Raw genomic sequence first — 22,170 nt, forward strand, 5'->3', positions numbered from 1 at the left:
CAGCATTTTTGTGGCATTTTTAGAGTAACAAAAATGTTCAGAAATTCATTATGGTTAAGGATAGAAAAATTCTTTGAACATACTAGGAACTACTTGTCTTAGAGTTTCTGCTGCTGTGACAAACACAGTGATGAAAAACAACTTGGGGAGGAAAGGATTTATTTCAGCTTTCAGTTCCTGATCACAGTCCATCATGGAGGAAGCCAGGACAGAAACTCAAGGCAGAACCTGGAGGAAGGAACTGAAGCGGAGACCATGGAAAAATGCTGCTCATTGGCTTGCTCTTCATGACTTGCTGAATTCGCTCTTTTATATGCTCCAGAATTACCGTCTCAAGAGTAGTATTGCTCATAGTGGGCTAGTCCCTTCCACACCAATCATCAGTCAAGAAAATGCCTCACAGACTTGCCTGCAGGCCAAGTTGATGGCATTTTCTCATTTGAGGTTCCCTATACTCTAGTGACTCTAGTTTGTGTTGACAAATAAAATAAAATAAGAACTCTAACCAACACACTACTAAAGTATATAAAGGAATAAATTATGTAGCACGTGAAGTGTATCTTAAGCTGTTAAAAACTAGAACAAAAGGTGGGCAGCAGTGGCGCATCCCTTTAATTCCAGCACTGGGGAGGCAGAACCAGGCAGATTTATGTGAGTCCGAGGGCCAGCCTGGTCTAGAGATTGAGATCCAGGACAGGCACCAAAACTACACAGAGAAACCCTGTCTCAAAAAACCGAAAAAAAACAAAAACAAAAAAAAAAAAAACACTAGAAGAAACAGCTAGAGATACAGCTCAGTGGTAGACTGCTTGCCTAGCTTAATGTAAGGTGTCTGGGGCTTGGTCTCTAGCATAGCAAAAGATTGTTAGATGGCTAACAAATATTGCTATATTTACTACTATCTTTGAGTAAGTTTCATCCTAAATTATTCCTTTCACCCTTCCCTACTTTGAGTCAGCTAACCATTCTTTTGGTTTTTCAAGTCAAGGTTTCGCTGTGTAGTCCTGGCTGTCCTAGAACTGTTATATAGATCAGGAGGGCCTCTAACTCACACAGATCTGCCTGCCTCTGCCTCCTGAGTGCTGGGATTAAAGGTATGTAACACACTACCCTCCATAATTCTTACACACTGTCCATCATTATCAAGTTCCTCTCCTCAGGCTGGTGATGGATCACTTGCTTAGCATATGCAAGTCCCTAGCCCTTGGTTTGATCCTTGGTTTAAAAATAAATAAATGAGGGCATGCTGGATAGGTGGCACATGCCTGTACTTTCACCACTTGGGAGGTGAGGCAAGTGGTGTCATAAGTACAAGTCTAGCTTGGAATATATGGTGAGACTCTATCTCAAGATTTAAATTAATAAAACGTAAAAGTATCTTTTGCCAGGTATTACGGCACATCCTTTTAATCCCTAACCAAAGAGGCTAAAGCAGCAGGGCTGCTGTAAGACCAAGGCAATTCTGAATTACTTGCCATCTCCACCCCTTAACCACCACCCCAATACTACCACCCCTCAAATCCTCTTCTCTACATTTTTACTGCTAATATCTGTTTACTCCCCTATTAGAGTATAACTGAATAACTTCACTAGTCAGCCAGTCTTCTGTCCAGGCAGTACTGCTCTTGAAAGTATATGAAGCTCTATGCCATCCTGCCTCTAACTCTTCCTTGCCCTGCACTACCCAATATACCACACTGCTTCCTTATGCTATTTCTGCTGAGAGAGAACCTGAATATCTTTGGAGATCACCTGTGTGAAGGCTTTTACAAGCTCCCAGATTAAGTGGTCAGCTTCTTTGTACTTTTATCTCTTTATGTCATTGTTGTCTTCCTCTATCCCCCTTCCCCCCAGATACCTCATTACATATACCTTGTTTCAAAATCCCTTGCAGAGGACTGAGCAGATAGATACCCATGCATACCAGCCATTGCTTAATCCAAGGTTACAAAGACTCATTCTGCAACCATATGTTAAAAGTGTTTGCCGGGCGGTGATGGCGCACGCCTTTAATCCCAGCACTCGGGAGGCAGAGCCAGGCGGATCTCTGTGAGTTCGAGGCCAGCCTGGGCTACCAAGTGAGCTCCAGGAAAGGTGCAAAGCTGCACAGAGAAACCCTGTCTCGGGGGGGGGGGGGGTGTTCTTTGGGCAGGCTGCTGCTGGAGGGATGGTTCGGTGGCTAAGAGTATACTGCTTGTAAAGAAATATAGTTTGCAACTCCAACCCCTTTCTGGTCTTTATGGATATAAATTTAATTGATAAAGGTCTGAGGGAGTCCTCTCTGCTTTACTCATCTGCACTTGTCCCATGCTAACACTGTAGCCAGAAATTTTCCTGTGTCCTGCCCAGTCCATAGCCGCTCAGACCCAAGTAAACACACAGAGGCTTATATTAATTAAAACTGCTCGGCCATTAGCTCAGGCCTACTACTGACTAGCTCTTACATTTAAACTCACCCCATTTCTGTTAATCTATATGTTGCCACATGTTCCGTGGCTTTACCTGTGTGTCATTACGTGTTGCTCCCTGGACGGTGGGCTGGCCTCTACTGACTCAGCCTTCCTCTTCCCAGAATTCTCCTTGTCTATTTATCCCACCTATACTTCCTGCCTGGCTACTGGCCAATCAGCATTTTATTAAACCAGTGTACCAGAAGCATTATCCCACAAGATAGCACCTTAGTATTGTCATCTCTGTGGTTTGTAGTGTATTTGGAAATAGTGAATTGTAAGTTCTCCAACTTCGTTGCCAGGATTGTTTTGGTAAAATGTTTCAGTGATTTGGGGTAAGTTACCAGTTTTACCCAAAGAAAGGTCAGATTCCATTCATAGCATTGGGTCTGTAATTTTGACTTGATTATTACAAAAGTACTAACATTTAGGCATTCCAATTCCTGAAGCCAGGATGTCTTTCCATTTATTTAGCTCATCTTTCTTTTTTCCCCACAGTGTTTTGTATCAGCTATTTATTTCTTAAATCTTTTCTTTATATGTGTGTGTGTTTGCAGTAGCAAACTTGCAGTAGCAAGTTAAGATCTAGTAACTTGATCAGAAAGTGATAGTGCAGGCCTTTAATCCCAGCATTTGGGAGGCAGAGGCAGGTTGGATCTCTGAGTTCCAGGACAGCCAATGCTACAGAACAAACAAAAATCTTGGGATAACTCTAACCAAGCAAGTGAAAGACTTGTGTAATAAAAAACTTTAAGGCATTGAAGAAAGAAATTGAAGAAGATACCAGAAATGGAAAAATCATCCACACTCATGGATTGGTAGGATTAAAATAATGAAAATGGCCATCATAGCAAAAGCAGTCTATAAATTGAATGTATTCTCCATCAAAATTCCAAGACAGTTCTTCACAGAAATTGAGAAAGAATCTTCAACTTTATATGAAAACAAACCCCGCCCCCCCAAAAAAAACTGGATAGCTAAAACAATCCTGAATGATAAAAGAACTGCTGGAAGCCGGGCGGTAGTGGCGCACGCCTTTAATCCCAGCACTCGGAAGGCAGAGACAGGAGGATCTCTGTGAGTTCAAGGCCAGCCTGGGCTACCAAGTGAGTTCCAGGAAAGGCACAAAGCTACACAGAGAAACCCTGTCTCAAAAAAAACTTAAAAAAAAACCAAAAACTGCAGGACATATCACCATCCAGGTTTCAACTTCTGTTACCGAGTCATAGTAATAAAAGCAGCATGGTATTGGTATTAAAATGGATTGATCAGTGGAATTGAATTGAACCAGACATAATTCCACATACCTGCCAGACACCTGATTTTTGACAGAAGCCAAAAATGCACACTGGAAGAAAAATTAGCATCTTTCACCTATGGTGCTGGTCAAAACTATACAGCTGCAAGTAGAAGAATGCAAATAGAACCGTATTTATTTGAGTCTGCATAAGACTGAGCTACAGGTGGTTCATGGACTTCAGCCTGATACCAGACACCCTGAAGAAGAGAAAGTGAGGAATATTCTTGGAACACATTGGCACAGAAAAGGACTTTCTGAATAAGACACCAATAGCATAGGCATTAAGACCAACAATCAGTAAACAGGACCTCATGAAGTTGAAAAACTGCATAATAAGGACACCATTATTCAGACAAAGTGTCATCCTACAGAATGGGAAAAGATCTTTACCAATAATACATTCGACAGAGGGTTAATATCTGGTATATATAACAAACTAAAAAAATAACTGAGCATAAAACCCAATTTTAAAATGGGCTATAGAGCTAAACAAAGTTCTCAAAAGATGAAACACAAATGCCTAAGAAACACAAAGAAATGTTCAACATCTTCAGCCATCAGGGAAATGCCAACTAAAATTTCTCTGAGATTTTCTCTTACCCTAGTCAGAATGACCAAAAGGGGGGAAAAGGATAGTACATGCTGGAGACTATGCAGGGACTATCCATTGCTGGTGGGGGAGCAGACTGGTACAGCCACTATGGAAACTGTGTGGAGGTTCCTTGAGATGCTAGGAATAGATCTATCTTAAGATCCAGTTATAACGCTTTTGGGCATATACCCACAGGATTTTTGGGTATATCTTACTATAGAGATATTTGCTCATTCATGTTCATTGCTGCTCTATTCATAATAGACAGAAATTGGAACCAACCTAGACGGCCATCAACCAATGAATAGGTAATGAAAATGTGTTATAGTTATACAGTGGAGTATTATTCAGCTGGTAAGAAAAGTAAAACTTAATATTAAGTAGATCAAATTAGAAAAAAAATTCTGAGTGAGGTAATCCAGATCCCAAAAGACAAGTATTGCATGTTTTCTCTTATATGTGGATGTTAGTGTTTAAGCCTTTGATATGTGTGTTACAGTCTGAATGACTACTAAGATTAGTAAAACACCAGGGAGGGAGGGAGAAGATCTCCCAAGGAAGGGAAACTAGAATATAGTATTACGGTTAAATAAAGGAGAAAATAGAATAGGAGGGTAAAGTAAGTAATGGGGAGGGATTACTAACTTTAAATGCCATTTTAAAAAACATTTGGAAATCTAATATAGCTTCCAAAAATAACATATGATAGGAATCTAAATGGAGTCACCAAATAGTAGCGGAGACAAACATCTTATTCTAAAAATCTTATTCTGTCAAGTCAAACCTCCAGTGCCAGGAATGCATTGAATTCCTGCATTCTTGTTGGCTCTTTGGCCAAAGGGCTCCTGTGGAGTCCCCAAACATCACAGGCCATTGCCAATGCTATTGGTGTGCTCTTCGCAACCTGATGCTAAGAACCTGTTGCTGAAGACATGTAAGGAACATGAAGAAGTTAAGCTGATGCCTGACTAGAAGCTTCACCCCTACTGACTAGTGTTCATAGTGCTAGAAAGTACATTGTATGATACTGAAGGAAAAAGGTAGTATCACCCACCTACAAATCCTGTGACCTGTCTGCAAAATGTACTGGTAGAATAGTGGCACAAATGTTGTGGGAGTAAGTAACCAATCACTTTTTAAATTGGATTTGAGGCCCACTCCATGAGATAGAACCCATATTTGAAACTGATAAGGACCTGAGACTAGATAGGTTGTGGACCTAGCAGAAAAGCTAATAATACTATTACTTTACTAAAGGAAGAGTAATAAAATAACTCCTAATGACACATCAGTTTTTCACTTCACTCAACCCATATCAGAAAAGGTTCTTTCTGTAATAGATGGTAATTAACACAGAGACCCACAACTGGACAATCTATAGAGAGTGAGAGACTTCGGAGTGCTCAGTCCTAAATCGGATGTTTTCACCAAACCCTTCTCAAGGCTTGGTAGAGGAAGTGAAAAGATTGTTAACAACCACAGATGACGGATGACTCCAAGGAAACAGTGTCTTCTAGATACTAACTTCACTCACAGAGACTGGTAGCATGTACAAGTTCAAGCCAGATGGGGTCCTAGCACTGAGAAAGGGAAGTGGACAGTTTTCCACCTTGAACCAAGAATTTATCTGCAGTTGGTATTGGAGGGAAAGGGAAAAATCATTATTTTTTTCAATGGAGTGTGACGTGGGTATGTCAACCACATTCCAGAGCAGGCCCCATGTCCAGGAATGGTTGGCCAACAGAAAATGAACTCTGGTATTTTTGTGGACTTTTTATTTCATTTTGTCTGTCATGTTTGGTTTTATTAGTCTTTTGCCTGTTTGTCTTGATTTTCATTTCTGTGGGTCTTATGCAATTTAATTATATATTTTTAGAGAAAAAACAAAGGTCGGTAGGGAGGGACATGGAGAGCATCTGGGAAGAGTTGCAGGAGAAGGGAAAAACAGCAAAATATTATATTAAAAAAATCTTAATTATTCAACTAGGAATATAGCACATGCCTAACATATACAAGGCATTGGGTTCTGTCCATAGAACTTGAAACAAACAAGCTTGTGTATGATGGTGAATGGGATTTCTGAGTTGGAGCCACTTGATCTAGATGTTCATTGTAATTCTTGAGTGTGCTCAGTGCTCTACCATGTCTTTCATCATAGTCCTCCCTTCTTTCCTCCCTGCCTTTTCTCCTGTCTGATTTTAAATAGAAACCTGGGTAGAAAGAAGATAGATAATTTCTCTGCGACAGTGTAATGGGTCACCTTTTAAACAGTCTATTTGTAATATCTAAATCTTAGCATACCAGTTTTAGGAAGTCTTTTAAGAGAGAAAACCAGACCTGGTTGCCCAAGCAAATAGCTTCCTTTTCATCTCCATCCTCTGCTTTCTTCCATTTCCCCAAGTGTCTACTCATTATAGGAAAAAGAAATGTGCTGTGGTCTTTTTTCACTCCACCTCAGCAGCCTGATTTTGTTATGCAGCTCAATAGTCTCTTGTAGAAAACTGCATACTTAGACTAGGTGCCAAGCAAGGAATGGTTGGTTTTAATAATCAAAGCGTCCTGTCATCATTAAATAACTCACTCAACAGCACAGTTTATTCTTCTCCTTATATCGTGGTCTCCTGTAGGAGCTTCTAGAATGCATTTTCTGACACTGTTGTCTGTCAATCTACACTTCATAACTCAGTAATTCAAGTTATTTCCTCCATACATCCAAAGTTAGGATTTCTTTTAGAAAACTTGCTTTGTTATCCCCAAACATTGGGGGTAGGTGTTAAAATTTGGGGTCCGTTTCATTCTTCTGTTGTTGAACCTCACCTGCTTTGCTCAGCTTTCCGCGAGATACAACACAGGCTACTGCAGCCCACTGTGTATTCTAAATTCTTCAGCTTTTGTGCTGAGCGTTTAATAATTTAGAAGGAAGCCTTTAAGTACCTACTTACTTATATCCCACAAAAGTCTCAGCAGGAGTTTTCCTTTATTATTCCTAAATAGCTAAGAATTTCTTTATCATGTTTTCTTCCATAGACCATGTTTTGAAAGACTAACAACTTGAACTTACTGAATAATTTACCATTGTTAGCAATAGTATAATGCTGAGCAGGTTATATCGGTATTTCCAGTCTCTTTGTCTTTAAAAATAGCTATAATGATCTCAATGTTGAAAGGTTCTTGGGAAGATTTATATACCTAGTTATTTCAGTATAATCCTAGGATAATATTACTGCGTGTTAAATGTTATCTGTATTCTGAAATCTATTTTAATACCTAATTATATGCTGCTTACATAGAATCAAAAAATAAAGATGCCTCTTAATCTTCTCTAGGTGGTAGTTTTTGTTTGGATAGCTTTGTTAGGAGTTGTAGGCAAGTGCTCTGAGGTAATCTCTGCCATGGCCATGAGCATCTCAGCTTACCTTCTGTACACATACATTTTACATCTCACCCTCATTTCTCCCTGAAAGACTGAGTTCATTTCAGTAGTCCATTGCTTGATACCACATTTCGAAGTTGTTGATCTCAGTGATGAAGCATTGGTGACTCCAGTGTTTGATCTGAAGATATGTGTACTTTTACCAGAATGTGAATAATTGAAGGTTTTAAATCTGAGATAGAAAAGTCTGAAAAAGAAGCACGTGTAATTAATATACTGAATTGTTTGTAACAGCGTTGATGGACACTTTGTTGTTGTTGCCTTGCAGTCCACAAGAATTGGAATGTCTGTCAACGCTATTCGCAAGCAGAGTACAGACGAAGAAGTCACATCTTTAGCCAAATCGCTTATCAAATCCTGGAAAAAATTATTAGGTAAAATTGATCTTTGCTCACATATATTTATGATGTCCTGGCTTATTCATATGGTTCCTGCTTTTTTCTGTCTATGAATCTAGACTTAGTGAACTCAGTGCTTTGCAATAAGGATGAGGGGCTTGGTTTAATTTGCTTGAAAGTGGTAGGCTAATAAGCTCAGTGGTCTCTGACAGTTGTAATTGTAGATGAGATCTTTCAGGAATTTTCTCCAAAGGAAAGGTTGTACGTGCTTTCTGAAGTGATTTTAAAATAACTCTTTTTACTTTTAGCAAGGATAAAATGACTGTCCATAATTCCTTTGTCCAGATCAGCTTTTGTTCTTTCTTTATTTTTGGCTTTTCAAGACAGGATTTCTCTGTGTAGCCCTGGCTGTTCTGGAACTTGCTCAGTACACAAAGGCTGTCCTTAAACTCAGAGATCCCCCTGCCCCTGCCTCCTGAGTGCTGGGATTAAAGGCATGTGCCACCATTGCCTGGCGTTCTTTTCCATATTTAATCATCTCTCTTTCTTAAAAATCATTTGAGAGTAGATTAAATGTGCCATTTTTGTTTATGTTATACTTAAGTATACATCTCAGAACACTTTTCCTTTTCTGTCTTAGTTTCCTTCATTTATTTGAGATAGGCTCCCACTATGTTGTGTAAGCTGGCCTGGGCCTTGGGATCCTGCTTCAGACAGTCCCCAGAGAATCTAGACTTGCAGGCATGTGCTGGCATTCTCACACAAGCATGTTTTCTTATGCAAATGTAATAAAGGGAAGCAAGCATTGGGTGATACTTTAATTTACAGTTCATGCTCTAGTTTGTTGCTGTCCCTATATACTTCTTAGTTTCCTGTTAACTTGATACAAGCTAGGGTTATCTAAGAACAGGGAACCTCAACTGAGAAAATGCCACCCTAAGATTGACCTGTGTTCCAGTGTGTGGTGTTTTCTTGATTAATAGATAATGTGGGAAGGCCTGGCCCACTGTGGTTTAGTGACACCACTGGACAGGTGTTCCGGGGTTATAAAAAAAATCAAACAGCCATGGAAAGCAAACATTCCTCCATAGTCTCTGCTTCATTTCATGATTCTCAGTTTCTACCCTGCTTGAGTTCCTGGCTTGGCTGCCCACAGTGATAGATTAGGTAAGCCAGATAAACCCTTTCCTACCCAAGTTGCTTTTGGTCAGTGTTTTATTACAGCAACAGAGAAGCCAACTAGAACACATTATAATGTCCTTTATATTTTTTTTTACCTCCTCCAATATCTAGTCCAGAATTGTGTTGAGTTTTCTAATCTAATCAATTCTTTAAGCCTTTAATTTTTCTTCTATGATGGTATTTTGGAGACTATAGTAACTTTTTCTTCTGTTATGTCACTTATTTATTTATTTCTCATGTTTCTCATGTAATCCAGGCTAACTTGAACTCAGTGTAGCAAATGATGACCTTAAACTGATGACCTTAAACTTCTGATCCTCCTGTCTCTGCCTCTCAAGTACTAACGTTACAGGCATGCAGGCTAGAGGTGGAGGAGGTTATAGGAGCCAGAGAAACATGTAGTTACCCACATGGAGGACATAGCAGGCCAGAGTCCAGAGGAAGCAGGTAGAGAGAAGCAGCAGCTAAAGAATCAGCCTCTGGAATTTGCAATCAAATTTTGTGGGTGGCACAAGCCAACAGAAACAAATGATCCATACATACTTTAGGAATCTCAGATCAGCAGCTTGGTTCAGAGCAGCTGAGATTCTTGGGAGGGAACTCATTTATGTCACTCCTGGGTTTCAGTACCAGATGAATGTAAAAAGAAAGAACATGACTATTCCTAGGTATGCTGGAGGAGAAAGTTTATTGTAGATAAACAGGAGACATAGCTAGACGCAAAGAACTCTGGGAGAGTCCAGAGTGGACATGACCCTGAGTCATATGTAGAGAGGGAGTAGGGGAAGGGAGAGGAGAGAGAGAGAGAACTAGGTAGGTTCAGCAGCCAGGAGGCCCCAAAGAGGAGGGATAACCAAAATGGCTGGATTATATAGGGAGGAGCCGCTGGAGAAAGGACAGCCCAGCCTATGGGCTGGAGAATTTAGGGAAGGGGTGAGGTGTTCAACCAGGAGAGCCCTGTAACAGATTGGGAGGAACTGAGAGATGCAGGGGGAACCTGCTGGCCAGGTCTACTTTGATAGTGTGTCTTAGTTTGAGTTTCTTTTTCTGTGAAGAGACACCATGGCCACAGCAACTCTTATAAAGGAAAAACATTTAATTGGGGTGACTTAAATTTTCAGAGGTTTAGTTCATTATCATCATGGTAGGACATAGCAGCATGCAAGTAGACATGGTGCTGGAGAAGGAGCTACATCTTGATCCCGCAGGCAACAGGAAGTAAACAGAGACAGTGGGTGTGCCTTAAGTGTATGTGAGACCGCAAAGCCTGCCTCCACAGTAACACACTTTCTCCAGCAAAGCCACACCTACTCCATCAAAGGCACACCTCCTATGATAATGCCACTCCCTATGTGCTTGTGGGGGCTAGTTACATCTAACTATCACAATATGTTTAATAGGCACCTCAGCCATTTGTCCTAGGTTTAAGACCTAACACTCCTCGCTTATTTCTAGTGATGTGTTCCCTTTTTCTGATTTGTCTACTGGTTTCTCTTGGATAGATCATGTTTTACATCCACAGTTGGAATACTCCATAAGGGTATTAGATTCTTAAGTCTCATACCCAAAGTGTGTACTTTATTGTGCTTCTTGTAACAGTTACTCTATGAGAAACGTTTGAAGACCCTGAAACTTATATTTGATCAGATCCCCTCCTCCAACTTAGATCCATATTTTTCCCCAACCCAGTCTTTATAGATATGGTTACAAATTTTTATTTCTTTACTCTTCAAGTCATCATTAAACTGTAAGAAAACTTGTCTTACATGGATTCTTATTCTGTATGATGGGCTGCAATATATTACTATTCATATGTATTTACAGTGTTTTACACAGAAAATGGGATAAACTTTATAGGGTCATTTATGTATCTCAGAGAGCAAAGTATAGATAAGTGAAATAATTTCTACAGTAGACCTAAATATTTTCAAAACTGAGATCAGGGACAGTTTTGACTGGCTTAAGGTGAATGCTTCTTGTCAGTCCAATGATAATTACGTTGACTCATGTTACATCTGTTCACAGTGTCTGGTCACTTTCTTCTAAGTTAGTGGTTCTCAACCATGCTAATACTTCAACCTTTTAATACAGTTCCTCATGTTGTGACCTGCAACCATAAAACTATTTTGTTGTTCATTGATAATTGTAGTTTGGTATTGTTGTGAATCATAATGTAAGTATCTGATATGCAGGATATCTGAGATATGACCCCACCACCACCACCACCACCACCAGGTTGAGAACCACTGCTCTACATCTTAAAGGGTGTGGACTCCGCTGCTCTGTTGATAGATCAGAGTTAAAGGAGATGCTAAGTGGACCATACTGATGCTGGAATGGTCTCTATGAAGATGCTCTTCATCTACTTTCCCAGAAATATTGAACTGTGCTTTAGGTAGCACGTTAACATTTTTAACTTCTTGAAAAATCACTCAGATGCTATTGTTCTCTATGCCTAAGCTCTCATTTTCAGGATGGCTGTGTTTGTGTGCGTCCACACTGTTTCCTTTACATATTTTCCTTTTGAACTTTCAGGTGCCATTGGCATATGAATTTCTATTTCTTTCCAAGTGACAATTTAGGAGTGTTGATTGTACAGCTATTGTGAAAAATACCCCAGTACATATGCTAACGTAATAGTTTGCTTATACTTTATATACAATTGTGTGAAGTTGAAGATTTTAATGATGAATGGGTCCTCTTTGGGGTGTGATTTTTTGTTTGTTTGTTTGTTTTTGGTATATATAGGCTATTAATGTGCAGTACTTTGTTTTCATTTTTGACAAAAGTAGACTGTTTAGAAATTTGATAAATTTTTCAGATGGACCATCAACTGATAAAGACCCTGAAGAAAAGAAAAAAGAACCTGCAATTTCATCACAGAATAGCCCTGAAGCAAGAGAAGAAAGGTAGCTCACTTTATATAAATTTCTGCTGAGGTTGCTATTTTAGGGTTTCTAGACTTAGGAAGCAGAAGAAGGCAGATCTCTGAGTTTGAGGCCAGCCTGGTCTATAGAGTGAGTTCCAGGACTACACAAAGAAAGCCATCTCAAAAAAAACCATGATCAAATGGGTTTATTTGGCTTACTCAGGACACAGCTCAATGAGGGAAGCCAAAGCAGAAGCCATGGAGGAATGAATGCTGCTTACTGGTTTGCTTCCTGTGGCTTGCTGCTATCTTATACAACCCAGGGCCACCTGCCCAATAGTAACACCATCCCCAGTGAGCTGGGCCCTCCCATATCAATTATTAATCAAAATAATGTCCTACAGACTGGTCTATAGGCAATCCGGTAGAGGCATTTTTCTCAGTTGAGATTCCTCTTGCCAGACAACTCTAGCTTGTCAAGTTCACAAAAACAAACAAGCAGCCAGAATAACTAGATAGTTTACCTGCTCCATTCCTGATCTTCTGATCATGCCTGCACTCCGCTTTCCACTGTCTAGTTAGATGGAACTGGTACACATGTATCTTTAAAAAATTCTAGCAAGATTTCTTAGAATTTTAGAAGAAAAATAGAAGTATACGTAAATAAAATGAAATAATTTATATTGTACTGTCTTAGTTAGGGTTTCTGTTGCTGTGAAGAGACACCATGACCACAGTAAGTCTTATAAGGAAAACATTTAATTGAGTGGCTCACTTATAGTTTCAGAGGTTCAGTCCATAATCATCATGGCAGGGAGCATGGCGGTGTGCAAGAGACATGGCACTGAAGAAGTAGCCAAGAGTCCTGTGTCTTCCAGGCAACATGAAGTTGACTGACATTGGGATTAGCTTGAGCAAAGGAGACCTCAGAGCTCCACCCCCACCATGACTTCTCCAACAAGGCCACACTCACTCCAACAGAGCCACATCTCCTAATAGTGCCACACCCTATGAGATTATGGAGGCCAATACATTCTTAATAAGTTTGAATAAGATTGCTAGGATGAGTAATAATGGATGTGATAGTGAAGGTACTGATTAGGAATTCAAATGACCCTTGAAGTCATTTGCCTTTTGAGCACTTTTCCTCCTAAATTTAGCCATTTAGAAAACAATGCATTTATTTTTATTAGTATTTAAAGTTTAGGTGGAGTATTTATCTGCTAAAGCCTGGTATCTATGCAGAACAGGACACAGGAGGAAACAGGACTGTCCAGACTAGTCTAAGGTATAATATAAAGGAAGTTGTAAGTCAAATCTGAGTGATTTGAGGTTGAGCAAGATTTTACATTTTAGTGCAAGCTTTGGGAAACTTTTGATTTAAATGGTTCAAACCTAGGCATTATATTTTAAGAGGTTGAGTTGATAATAGTGAAGCTAGGCTCTCTCAGTCCACACAGGCAGGTTGCAGTGCCTTGGCTAAGTATGGGCCATAGGCAAAGAAGCAAAAGCCTTTAAAATATTTAAGAAGCTTTGTTTTGTTTTTTTAACATTGGTTGGGGGCTGCAGATGTAGTGCTTCCTGGGCATATGCAAAGCCTGGATTCAATTCCCAAAACCCATGAAATGGGGCATGGTGGCACACGTCTGTAATCCCTGTACTTGGGAAGTAGAGGCAGAAGGATCAGAAATTTAAGGTCACTCTTGGCTTCATGGAGAGTTCAAAGTCAGCCTGGGCTACATGAGACCTTGTTTCAAAAATGAACAATTTTTTTTTTTTTTTTTTTTGCTTACTATTTACAGGTGCCATGCTACATGTTGAAAAATACACACAGGATGAAATTCTAGTTTTTGCTTTTGGGAAATGTAATCTTTGTAGGGGAGAGTATAATAATCTATGTGCAAACCTCTGTGTAGACAGTGTTTCCTAAATACAGGAGTCATAAGAGATGGCCTCTAAAAAAACCAACTGGAGTTAGATGACATAGATGACTCTTGTCCATAGTGAGCTGTTTTGATGATTAACAGTGATTTTTCCTGGAGAGAAGTGGAAGAGATGTATTCTTAACAGCAAACACAGCAAGTTAGTTCTACAGTGGGCGGGCGGGGTTGGACAGCTTCATAAGTCTGAAAAAGCTGTGATAGATACCACTAACGTGACAGTACTTAATTGGGACTAGACAGAAGCATTGTAAAAACAACTTGTTTGGGTGAGTGTCCAGTAGAAGAGGTTAGATGTAATTGAAGTTTTGGAGTTTGACTAGAAAATTATTAGACTATTCAGATTAAGCCATTATTTCTAGAAACAAATCTTTTGACAATCTTGATTTATTATACCTACTTAACGTTTTGTCTTAAAGTTTCATTAGAACCCTGCTGTCTACTAGTACGGAGGTTTTTAAACAATTTTTTCCTCTTTCTAGTTTGACTGTAAGCTGCCCTGTTTTCTGGCCCCATCCCCTCATACCTTTCCTCAAGCCAAGATCCCTGATTGTTATGTACTGTGCTGAACTATATACATTTTTCCTGTTAGAAATAGTGTAGGGCTGGCTGTGATGATGCTCACTTTAATCCTAGCACTCAAGAGGCAGAGGCAGGAAGACATCCAAGATGAGGCCAACCTTGTCTACATAGATAGTTCTAGATTATCCGGGGCTACATAATAAGACTCTGTAACAACAACAAAAAAATTGTTGCTGTTAATGTTTAGGTGTAGACCTGACTGTCCTGGAACTCACTATGTAAACCATGCTGGGATATAGACCTCTGCCTTCCAAGTGCTGGGATTAAGAGCATGCACCACTGCTGGCTAGCACATGAGATTTTGGGGGTTTTTAGCACCTGAGATTTAGCTACTGAATTCAAATTTTTAAACTTTTAGTCTATATGTAGATGGCATTTTTGTTATGTAATGATGACTAAAATACTATCTCATTTAGGCCCCAAGTATTTATTTTTAGAGTAATGATAATGCTCTTCAGAAGATTTTCCTGATTGTTTTCTGGTCTGTGTACCCGTGTATGTGTATTTTAGTAGTTCCAGTGGCAATGTAAGCAGCAGAAAGGATGAGACAAACGCTCGAGACACTTATGTTTCATCTTTTCCTCGGGCACCAAGCACTTCTGATTCTGTGCGGTTAAAGTGTAGGGAGATGCTTGCTGCAGCTCTCCGAACAGGAGGTAAGTTTATTAGTCTTTTGCACCCCCATGCCATCTCCACTTTCGTGTTGGTCTTTTATAGGTGTCATCATGTCTATAGCTTCCACTGTTTAGCTTAGGAGTTTGTTGCTAGTAGCAATTCTTTTTTTTTTTTATTTAATTTAATTTTATTTTACAATATAATTTAATTCTACATAGCAGCCAGGGATTCCCTTGTTCTCCCCTCCCCTTCCCCCCCTCCCCATGCCCACCCCCCATTCCTATCTCCTCCAGGGCAAAGATTCCCCCGAGGATTGAGATCAACCTGGTAGACTCAGTCCAGGCAGGTCCAGTCCGCCCCTCCTAGGCTGAGCCAAGGGACCCTGCATAAGCCCCAGGTTTCAAACAGCCAACTCATGCACTGAATACAGGACCCCGTCCCACTGTCTGGATGCCTCCAAAACAGATCAAGCCAGTCAACTGTCTCACCTATTCAGAGGGCCTGATCCAGTTGGGGGCCCCTCAGCCTTTGATTCATAGTCCATGTGTTTCCATTCGTTTGGCTATTTGTCCCTGTGCTTTATCCAACCTTGGTCTCAACAATTCTCGCTCATATAAACCCTCCTCTTTCTCACCAATTGGACTCCCGGAGCTAGTAGCAGTTCTTGAAGGGCAGTAGGAAGGAAGACATTGGAACCCCCAACAAGCAGAGCCTTCTAGGGTGTTGATACTTATTCATGCTAATTTAAGCTTTTCTCACATAAGTCTTTGATTTGAAAACTCATTACCTTGACCTTAGGTTGAATAGTAACATGAATATTAAATGTTAGGATGACATACAGTATTTAACTTTTATATTAATAATTCAGTTTTATACTTTTTAAAAGTTGGAAAAGTGATATGTAATCTACAGCTTACACTTCTGTGGGAAAATACTAAGAAATACAAATCCTTGGACTTAACTTGCAAACTTTTGGCTTTAAGGTTTCATATATAGTGAAACACCATATGGTATCCCTAAAATGTATAAAATGTGTGTGTATAAGTTAAGAAAGTAAGTTAGGTAGGTAGGATGTTTGACATCTTATGCAAATTAACCCCTTTTCTTTTCAGTTATGCTGAACTCTGCATAACTAGGACGACCAGTTTTGTTACTTACTTGGCCCTTCCTACTTGAATTTTCTTACTGCCTCTGTCTATTTTTTTCCTTTTTCTCTCTGGCAGTTCTGTTTATTCCTTCTCCTTTTGAGCATCTGTGATAGTCTTCTGAATATGTCTATGTATGTGATTGGTAGATGAAATGAGTAGTTTCTCTCGGTGTTGAAGCCTGAATCACAGGAAACAAGCCATTTCTTCCTAATATCTGTTCTTTCTCTTCTCTGTTGGAACACCCAGAATTTATGATGTTGTGAAATGAGGAATTGCCTAGTTAGTATATAAATTACTTCCTCAGGAAAAAGAGTCATCAGTGCAAGAGTACTGTGGCACAGCTCTTAGATCAATCCCATAGGAAAGAAGTAGTAGGCAGTAAGATCCCAGGTCCTAACAAACTCCGAGATTCTGTGTATGAGGCAAATTGAAGAAATAGAAGTGGTTTGCTTACACTGTACGGTAATGAGTTTTCATTCCTGTTTCTAGATGACTACGTTGCTATTGGAGCTGATGAGGAAGAACTGGGATCCCAGATTGAGGAAGATATCCTTTGTGTTCACATTCATAGCTTTGTTTAATAATCTGTGAGATTAATTATCCTTTTCTGTCTGCTACATACCTCAGAGGGTTATTCTGTACTTTCTTAGGAAGGAGAAGTGCATTTGTGTTCATTTGTTTCTCTCTCATTCAAAACTAAAACAGCATATGATTGATGATAGTTTTGCTTTTCTGCCTTTGCATATTGGGAGCATAGCATCTGAATTTCAGTTGTGTAAAATGGCAGAAAAGATGTGAATATTGCTCATTGGGAGGACCTCTAGAGTGCTCAGTCCCTGTTCCTTCTGGCAGGACATGTGTTCATGCCTGGCACCATAGAAAAGACTACAAGAGAGGTCTTGCAAGGGGAGTATCTACATGGCAGTGTAAGATGGGACTGTCCTTTTTGAGGAACTTGCTTTTGTAAAAAGTAAGCCCCTCTGGGCCTTGGTCTCCATAAAATGTGAGCCCCTCTAGGCCTTGGTCTCCAGTCTCCCTCTAGGCCTTGGTCTCTGTAAAGTGTGAGCCCCTCTGGCCTTGGTCTCTGTAAAGTATGAGCCCCTCTGGGCCTTGGTCTCTGCTTTGACCTGGCCTTCTGTAGAGAAGAGCCTGCTGTAATATGTCTCATTGAGCTGGTAAATGAGATGAGCCTCCAGTGCTGCCTCAGATGGTCTCTTCTCATAAGACCTCTAAGGGAGCTATGGCGATTCGCATAGAATCCTTAGTGGGATTTGGACTTAGGCAAGTTAAAAGCTTGTATGATTTTAGAACTCTTTCAAATATCTACTAACTTGGGTTATGTCAGAGTTACTCCTTGAAATCATGTTGATGCATGCTTTTGATTAAGCATTAAAAAAAAGTATCACTTAGTCACAGTTGTAAAGATTAGCACTATTGATCAATTACAGATAAAGGAATCTGAAAGAGCTATTGTCTTATTTATCAAAATTGGGAACCATTTTCGTGAATTGCTTAGAAAATTTAAGAATTATAAATTTGACAGAACAAAATAAAAATGTTCTTATCTTTATAACAATCTTTTTTCCTTAATGGCCAAGCACCTATATATCAAGAAATAAGGAATACAGACATGAAATACAAAAACAGAGTACGAAGTAGGATATCAAATCTTAAAGATGCAAAGAATCCAAATTTAAGGAAAAATGTGCTGTGTGGGAATATTCCTCCTGACCTGTTTGCTAGAATGACAGCAGAGGTGAGCAAGTCTGTATATAAGTACTGTATAAATATCGCATGTGCCAAAGGCCTGCAAAAACACCCATGATGTAGTCATATATTAGAGACACTCAAGATTGTTTGCTTCATTTACATTGTTGGTTTATTCCTTATGTCTTGAGCTACCCAAATGTTCTTTTTGTGATACATTAAGTCATCTGGAACCCATCATCTACACTCTGTTGATTTTATTAACCATCCAACAGGGTAATATTGACTTTTAAATAGCTGATAAAGTGTGCTATCTTTAAGAAACTTTGCTTTAAAATCTGCACCACCACTTCCTGACTTGTCATACTGTTTTTTAAATATACTTTTTTTCTATTTTCTTCTTTGCTATTGAATTTATGTCAAGCAAATCCCAGGCATTTTTCTTTTCAACTCTATATGTATGTGTATCCATATTTTTAAAATATATATTTAAAATACTTTTCCTTGTATAACTATATTGTCAACACCATGTCCAGCTAACAATATGCCCTTGCCATGATATACTTACTTGTATTCTGCAGTGATATTTGCTTCACCCATGACCTTAGGCTATAGAGCCTGAAGGAGGCAGTGCTTCTTGTCATTGTACATGACCTCTTAAAAAGAGAGGAGAGAGAGGTCATGTGGGCCCTTCTCCCATTTATTTATTTGGTTGTTTGCTTGTTCATTTATTTATTTATCTATTTATTTGACCAATCCTGTCATGATCGAACTCCGGACAACCAGAGATTTGAACCCCGTTCCTCTGGAACATCAGTCAGTGCTCTTAACTGCTGAACCACCTTTGATTATGCATTAGATGTACCAGGAACTAAAGTCTACACATTACCTTTGATTTGGGTTTTTTAAGCTAAAGTGGTTTCTTTTAGGGGGGTGTATGTGTGGTAGGGGGTATTTCGAGTCAGGGTTTCTCTGTGTAGCCTTGGCTGTCCTAGAACTCATTCTGGACCAGGCTGGCCTCGAACTCACAGAGATCTGCCAGCCTCTGCCTCCCCAGTACTGGGATTAAAGACATGTACCATCATGTCTGGCTGAAAGTAGTCTCTTTTGCCCCTCACATCCCCTCTCCTCTGCCTTTTTCCTCTGTGGTGCTGCTGTGTTAAAGGACCAGCTCTCTCCACACATTATAAATTTCTGTGAGTATTGCATTAGATCATATTCCTTAATTTCCCCCTCCCTTGATATTCTGTATTGTTTGATTATACTCAAGCTTCCCTTTCCTTAAGTGATGGATTTTGCTTCATTGCATTCTATCAGAAGGCACTTAGTGTCTTACTGCTTTCTTCTTGGTGTACTGGGGTTTGTTAGTGGCTTTGGGTAATGTCAATGAGAATTTCCATTGGAAAGTACTCCATTAATCTTTTATCCATTGAATTCATCCATTGATGATCATGTGTTACTTGAGTAGGATAATCACTGCAAGAGAGCGGTTTCTAAAATGTCATTTTGTAGCTAGGATTCTTTTATTGAAGCAGTTTCTCATATAAATTCAAGCTCTTGGTTACCCGATTGGTTTGATAAGAAAGGATAAACTTAAATTCTTTGTGTTCAGTTAAGCCATTCTCAGAATGGTAGCTGCTGTTGGCTTTTGTATATACATGCCCTCTACTAAGCACTATAAGGGACTTAGAGCTGTTTATCTACCTTATGGGGCTTTTTCCTTCCAGTAATTATTTCAGTGAATGAAGAAGCTATCTTATTTTGGGCCATCAGACTCTCCTTGATGCCAGCTCTTGTGCCCAGTTGCCTCAAACATGATAGTCTCTATGCTTTCTGGCATAAAAAGTAACCCTGGCTTATTTTGGATACTTGCTTCTAAACAAATCCAGATGTTCCTCCAAAGTCCACTGGCTTCGTTGAGGATTGCATGGGTGGTGATAGTATTTAGATCACCTTGTGGATACCAGAAGTGATGATTGCTGTAGGTTTGCATTGTTAGTTTATAAACAGTATGTATACCTAATTTTCACATAAAAACTTGAGTCTTTAAAGAGATTTTGAAAGGTCGAAATTATTTAAATCTTCTGAGGGAAAAATATTAGTCTCTTTTAAAACTTTAAAATTTTTTTTTTTTTTTTTTTTTTTTGTGTGTGATATATATTTTTTATTTTACAATACCATTCAGTTCTACATATCAGCCATGGGTTCCCCTATTCTCCCCCCTCCCACGCCCTCCCCTTACCCCCAGCCCACCCTCCATTCCCACCTCCTCCAGGACAAGTCCTCCCCCGAGGACTGAAACTTTAAAATTTTTATAAGGTGATTTTACTTTAAGTTTTTTTAAGACTTATTTATTTTATATGTATACAATGTTCTTCTTGTACATCAGAAGAGGGTACCAGAGCTGAGTCACCAAGTGGTTGCTGGGAATTGAACTCAGGACCTCTGGAAGAGCATCAGTGCTCTTAACCTCTGAGCCATCTCTCCGGCCCTGATTATACTTTTATTACAGATTATTGTTAAGCTATGTGAACATGAAAGCATTCAGGTTATAGAGTAGCTGTCAAAAGTATCTTTAACTCATTGATATTGCCATTTCTGTCATAGGAAATGGCTAGTGATGAGCTCAAAGAGATGAGGAAAAACCTGACCAAAGAAGCCATCAGAGAGCATCAGATGGCCAAGACAGGTGGGACCCAGACTGACTTGTTCACGTGTGGCAAATGTAAAAAGAAGAACTGCACTTACACACAGGTTTGTGATTGACTGGGGTCTCATGATCACATTAAGAATGTTTTACTCCTGTTTCAGAGTAAGATAATTACAGAACCTGATAGTGTTAGAGAAAGATGTACCTCTGGTGAAAAAGTGCTTTCTCAGTAGATTCCAACTAGTTAAAGATAAGTTGATATATTTATGTGGTCATTGAAATATTTACTGTAAAAACTGTAGCAGTTATATAAAATATAGGATTACTACAGTAGGCAGGTTGTTTATAACAGCTCATAAGCAGTGGATGGTTACTGTGTCATAGTAAGCAAGACCATATAGTTTAAGGGAAGTTTTCCACTCTCACATGGCCTATGGGCACTTCAAACCTAATGCCTTACAAATAGATGCCTATTCCTATTTGTAGCCAGATGACTTTTACATTCATATATGACATGATTGGCCTTTTTGGTTTTGGATAGCATAAAGAATGGTTAACAAATTTCTGTTGTTATGTGTCTATATAAAAATACTTCAAACACTATCCTCATTTTCGTTTGCAAAATATGATTTTTTTTTTCTTACTTTTTTTGTTGTTGTTATATATCTATAATTTCCTAACCTTAGAAATTCTCTCTTAAAGGCCGTATGTTTCAGGTTTGGATGTAGGTGTTGATCCCACTGAGCGAGAGTAAACATCGTTATCCAAATTCTTTTAGCTAAATTAAGGTAGCTTTATTTTCTATTAGGACAGAAACTCCACTCTCTCCATAAAGCCAAGGTTGAGAAAATAGCAGTCCTGGAGACAGTGGGGTACATATAGCTTAAAAAGAAACTGCAAGGCTAGGGGATTCCCAAAGGGTGGGGGATTGTTTTGGTTACATAGGAATTTGGATGAATATTTCAAAGTTATTTGGCAAAACATCATATCAAGGTGGAGGTTTTTGGGGTTTTTTTTGGTTTGGGTTTTGGGGGCGGGGCGGCATTGCTTTTGGTTTTTTGAGACAGAATTTCTCTGTGTAACAGCTCTGGTTGTCCTGGAACTTGACTTGTAGACCAGGCTGGCCTTGGACTCACAGAGATCCACCTGCCTCTGCCTCTCAAGTGCTAGGATTACAGGCATGCACCACCACCAACTGGCTAGGACTATTTATTTTTATCCAAAGGCCTTGTACTACTATTTTTAGAATGTTTCCTCTTCCTTCTCCTCCTTTTAGATTTATTTATTTTATGTTTTATGTGTGGAATGTTTTGCCTGCATGTTGTCCTGCATCTCGTGCATCTTGGTGCCCTTGGAGATCAGAA

At 39.4% G+C, this 22,170-nt stretch overlaps 1 protein-coding gene across 7 annotated transcripts in view; it reads left to right on the top strand.

The window, feature by feature from the left end:
- Tcea1 (transcription elongation factor A1) overlaps nt 1-22,170 on the top strand; it is a 38,568-nt gene that overhangs the window by 12,203 nt on the left and 4,195 nt on the right. For all 7 annotated transcript variants that reach the window (XM_076563970.1, XM_006994181.4, XM_076563969.1 and 4 more), the window contains exons 3-8: nt 8,044-8,149; nt 12,117-12,204; nt 15,197-15,342; nt 16,939-16,995; nt 18,051-18,205; nt 20,764-20,910. In XM_076563970.1, the coding sequence (XP_076420085.1) occupies nt 8,044-8,149; nt 12,117-12,204; nt 15,197-15,342; nt 16,939-16,995; nt 18,051-18,205; nt 20,764-20,910 (699 nt within the window). The remainder of the gene's footprint in view (nt 1-8,043; nt 8,150-12,116; nt 12,205-15,196; nt 15,343-16,938; nt 16,996-18,050; nt 18,206-20,763; nt 20,911-22,170) is intronic.

The sequence above is a fragment of the Peromyscus maniculatus genome, chromosome 2, assembly GCF_049852395.1.
Source record: "Peromyscus maniculatus bairdii isolate BWxNUB_F1_BW_parent chromosome 2, HU_Pman_BW_mat_3.1, whole genome shotgun sequence".
Classification (NCBI taxonomy): domain Eukaryota; kingdom Metazoa; phylum Chordata; class Mammalia; order Rodentia; family Cricetidae; genus Peromyscus; species Peromyscus maniculatus.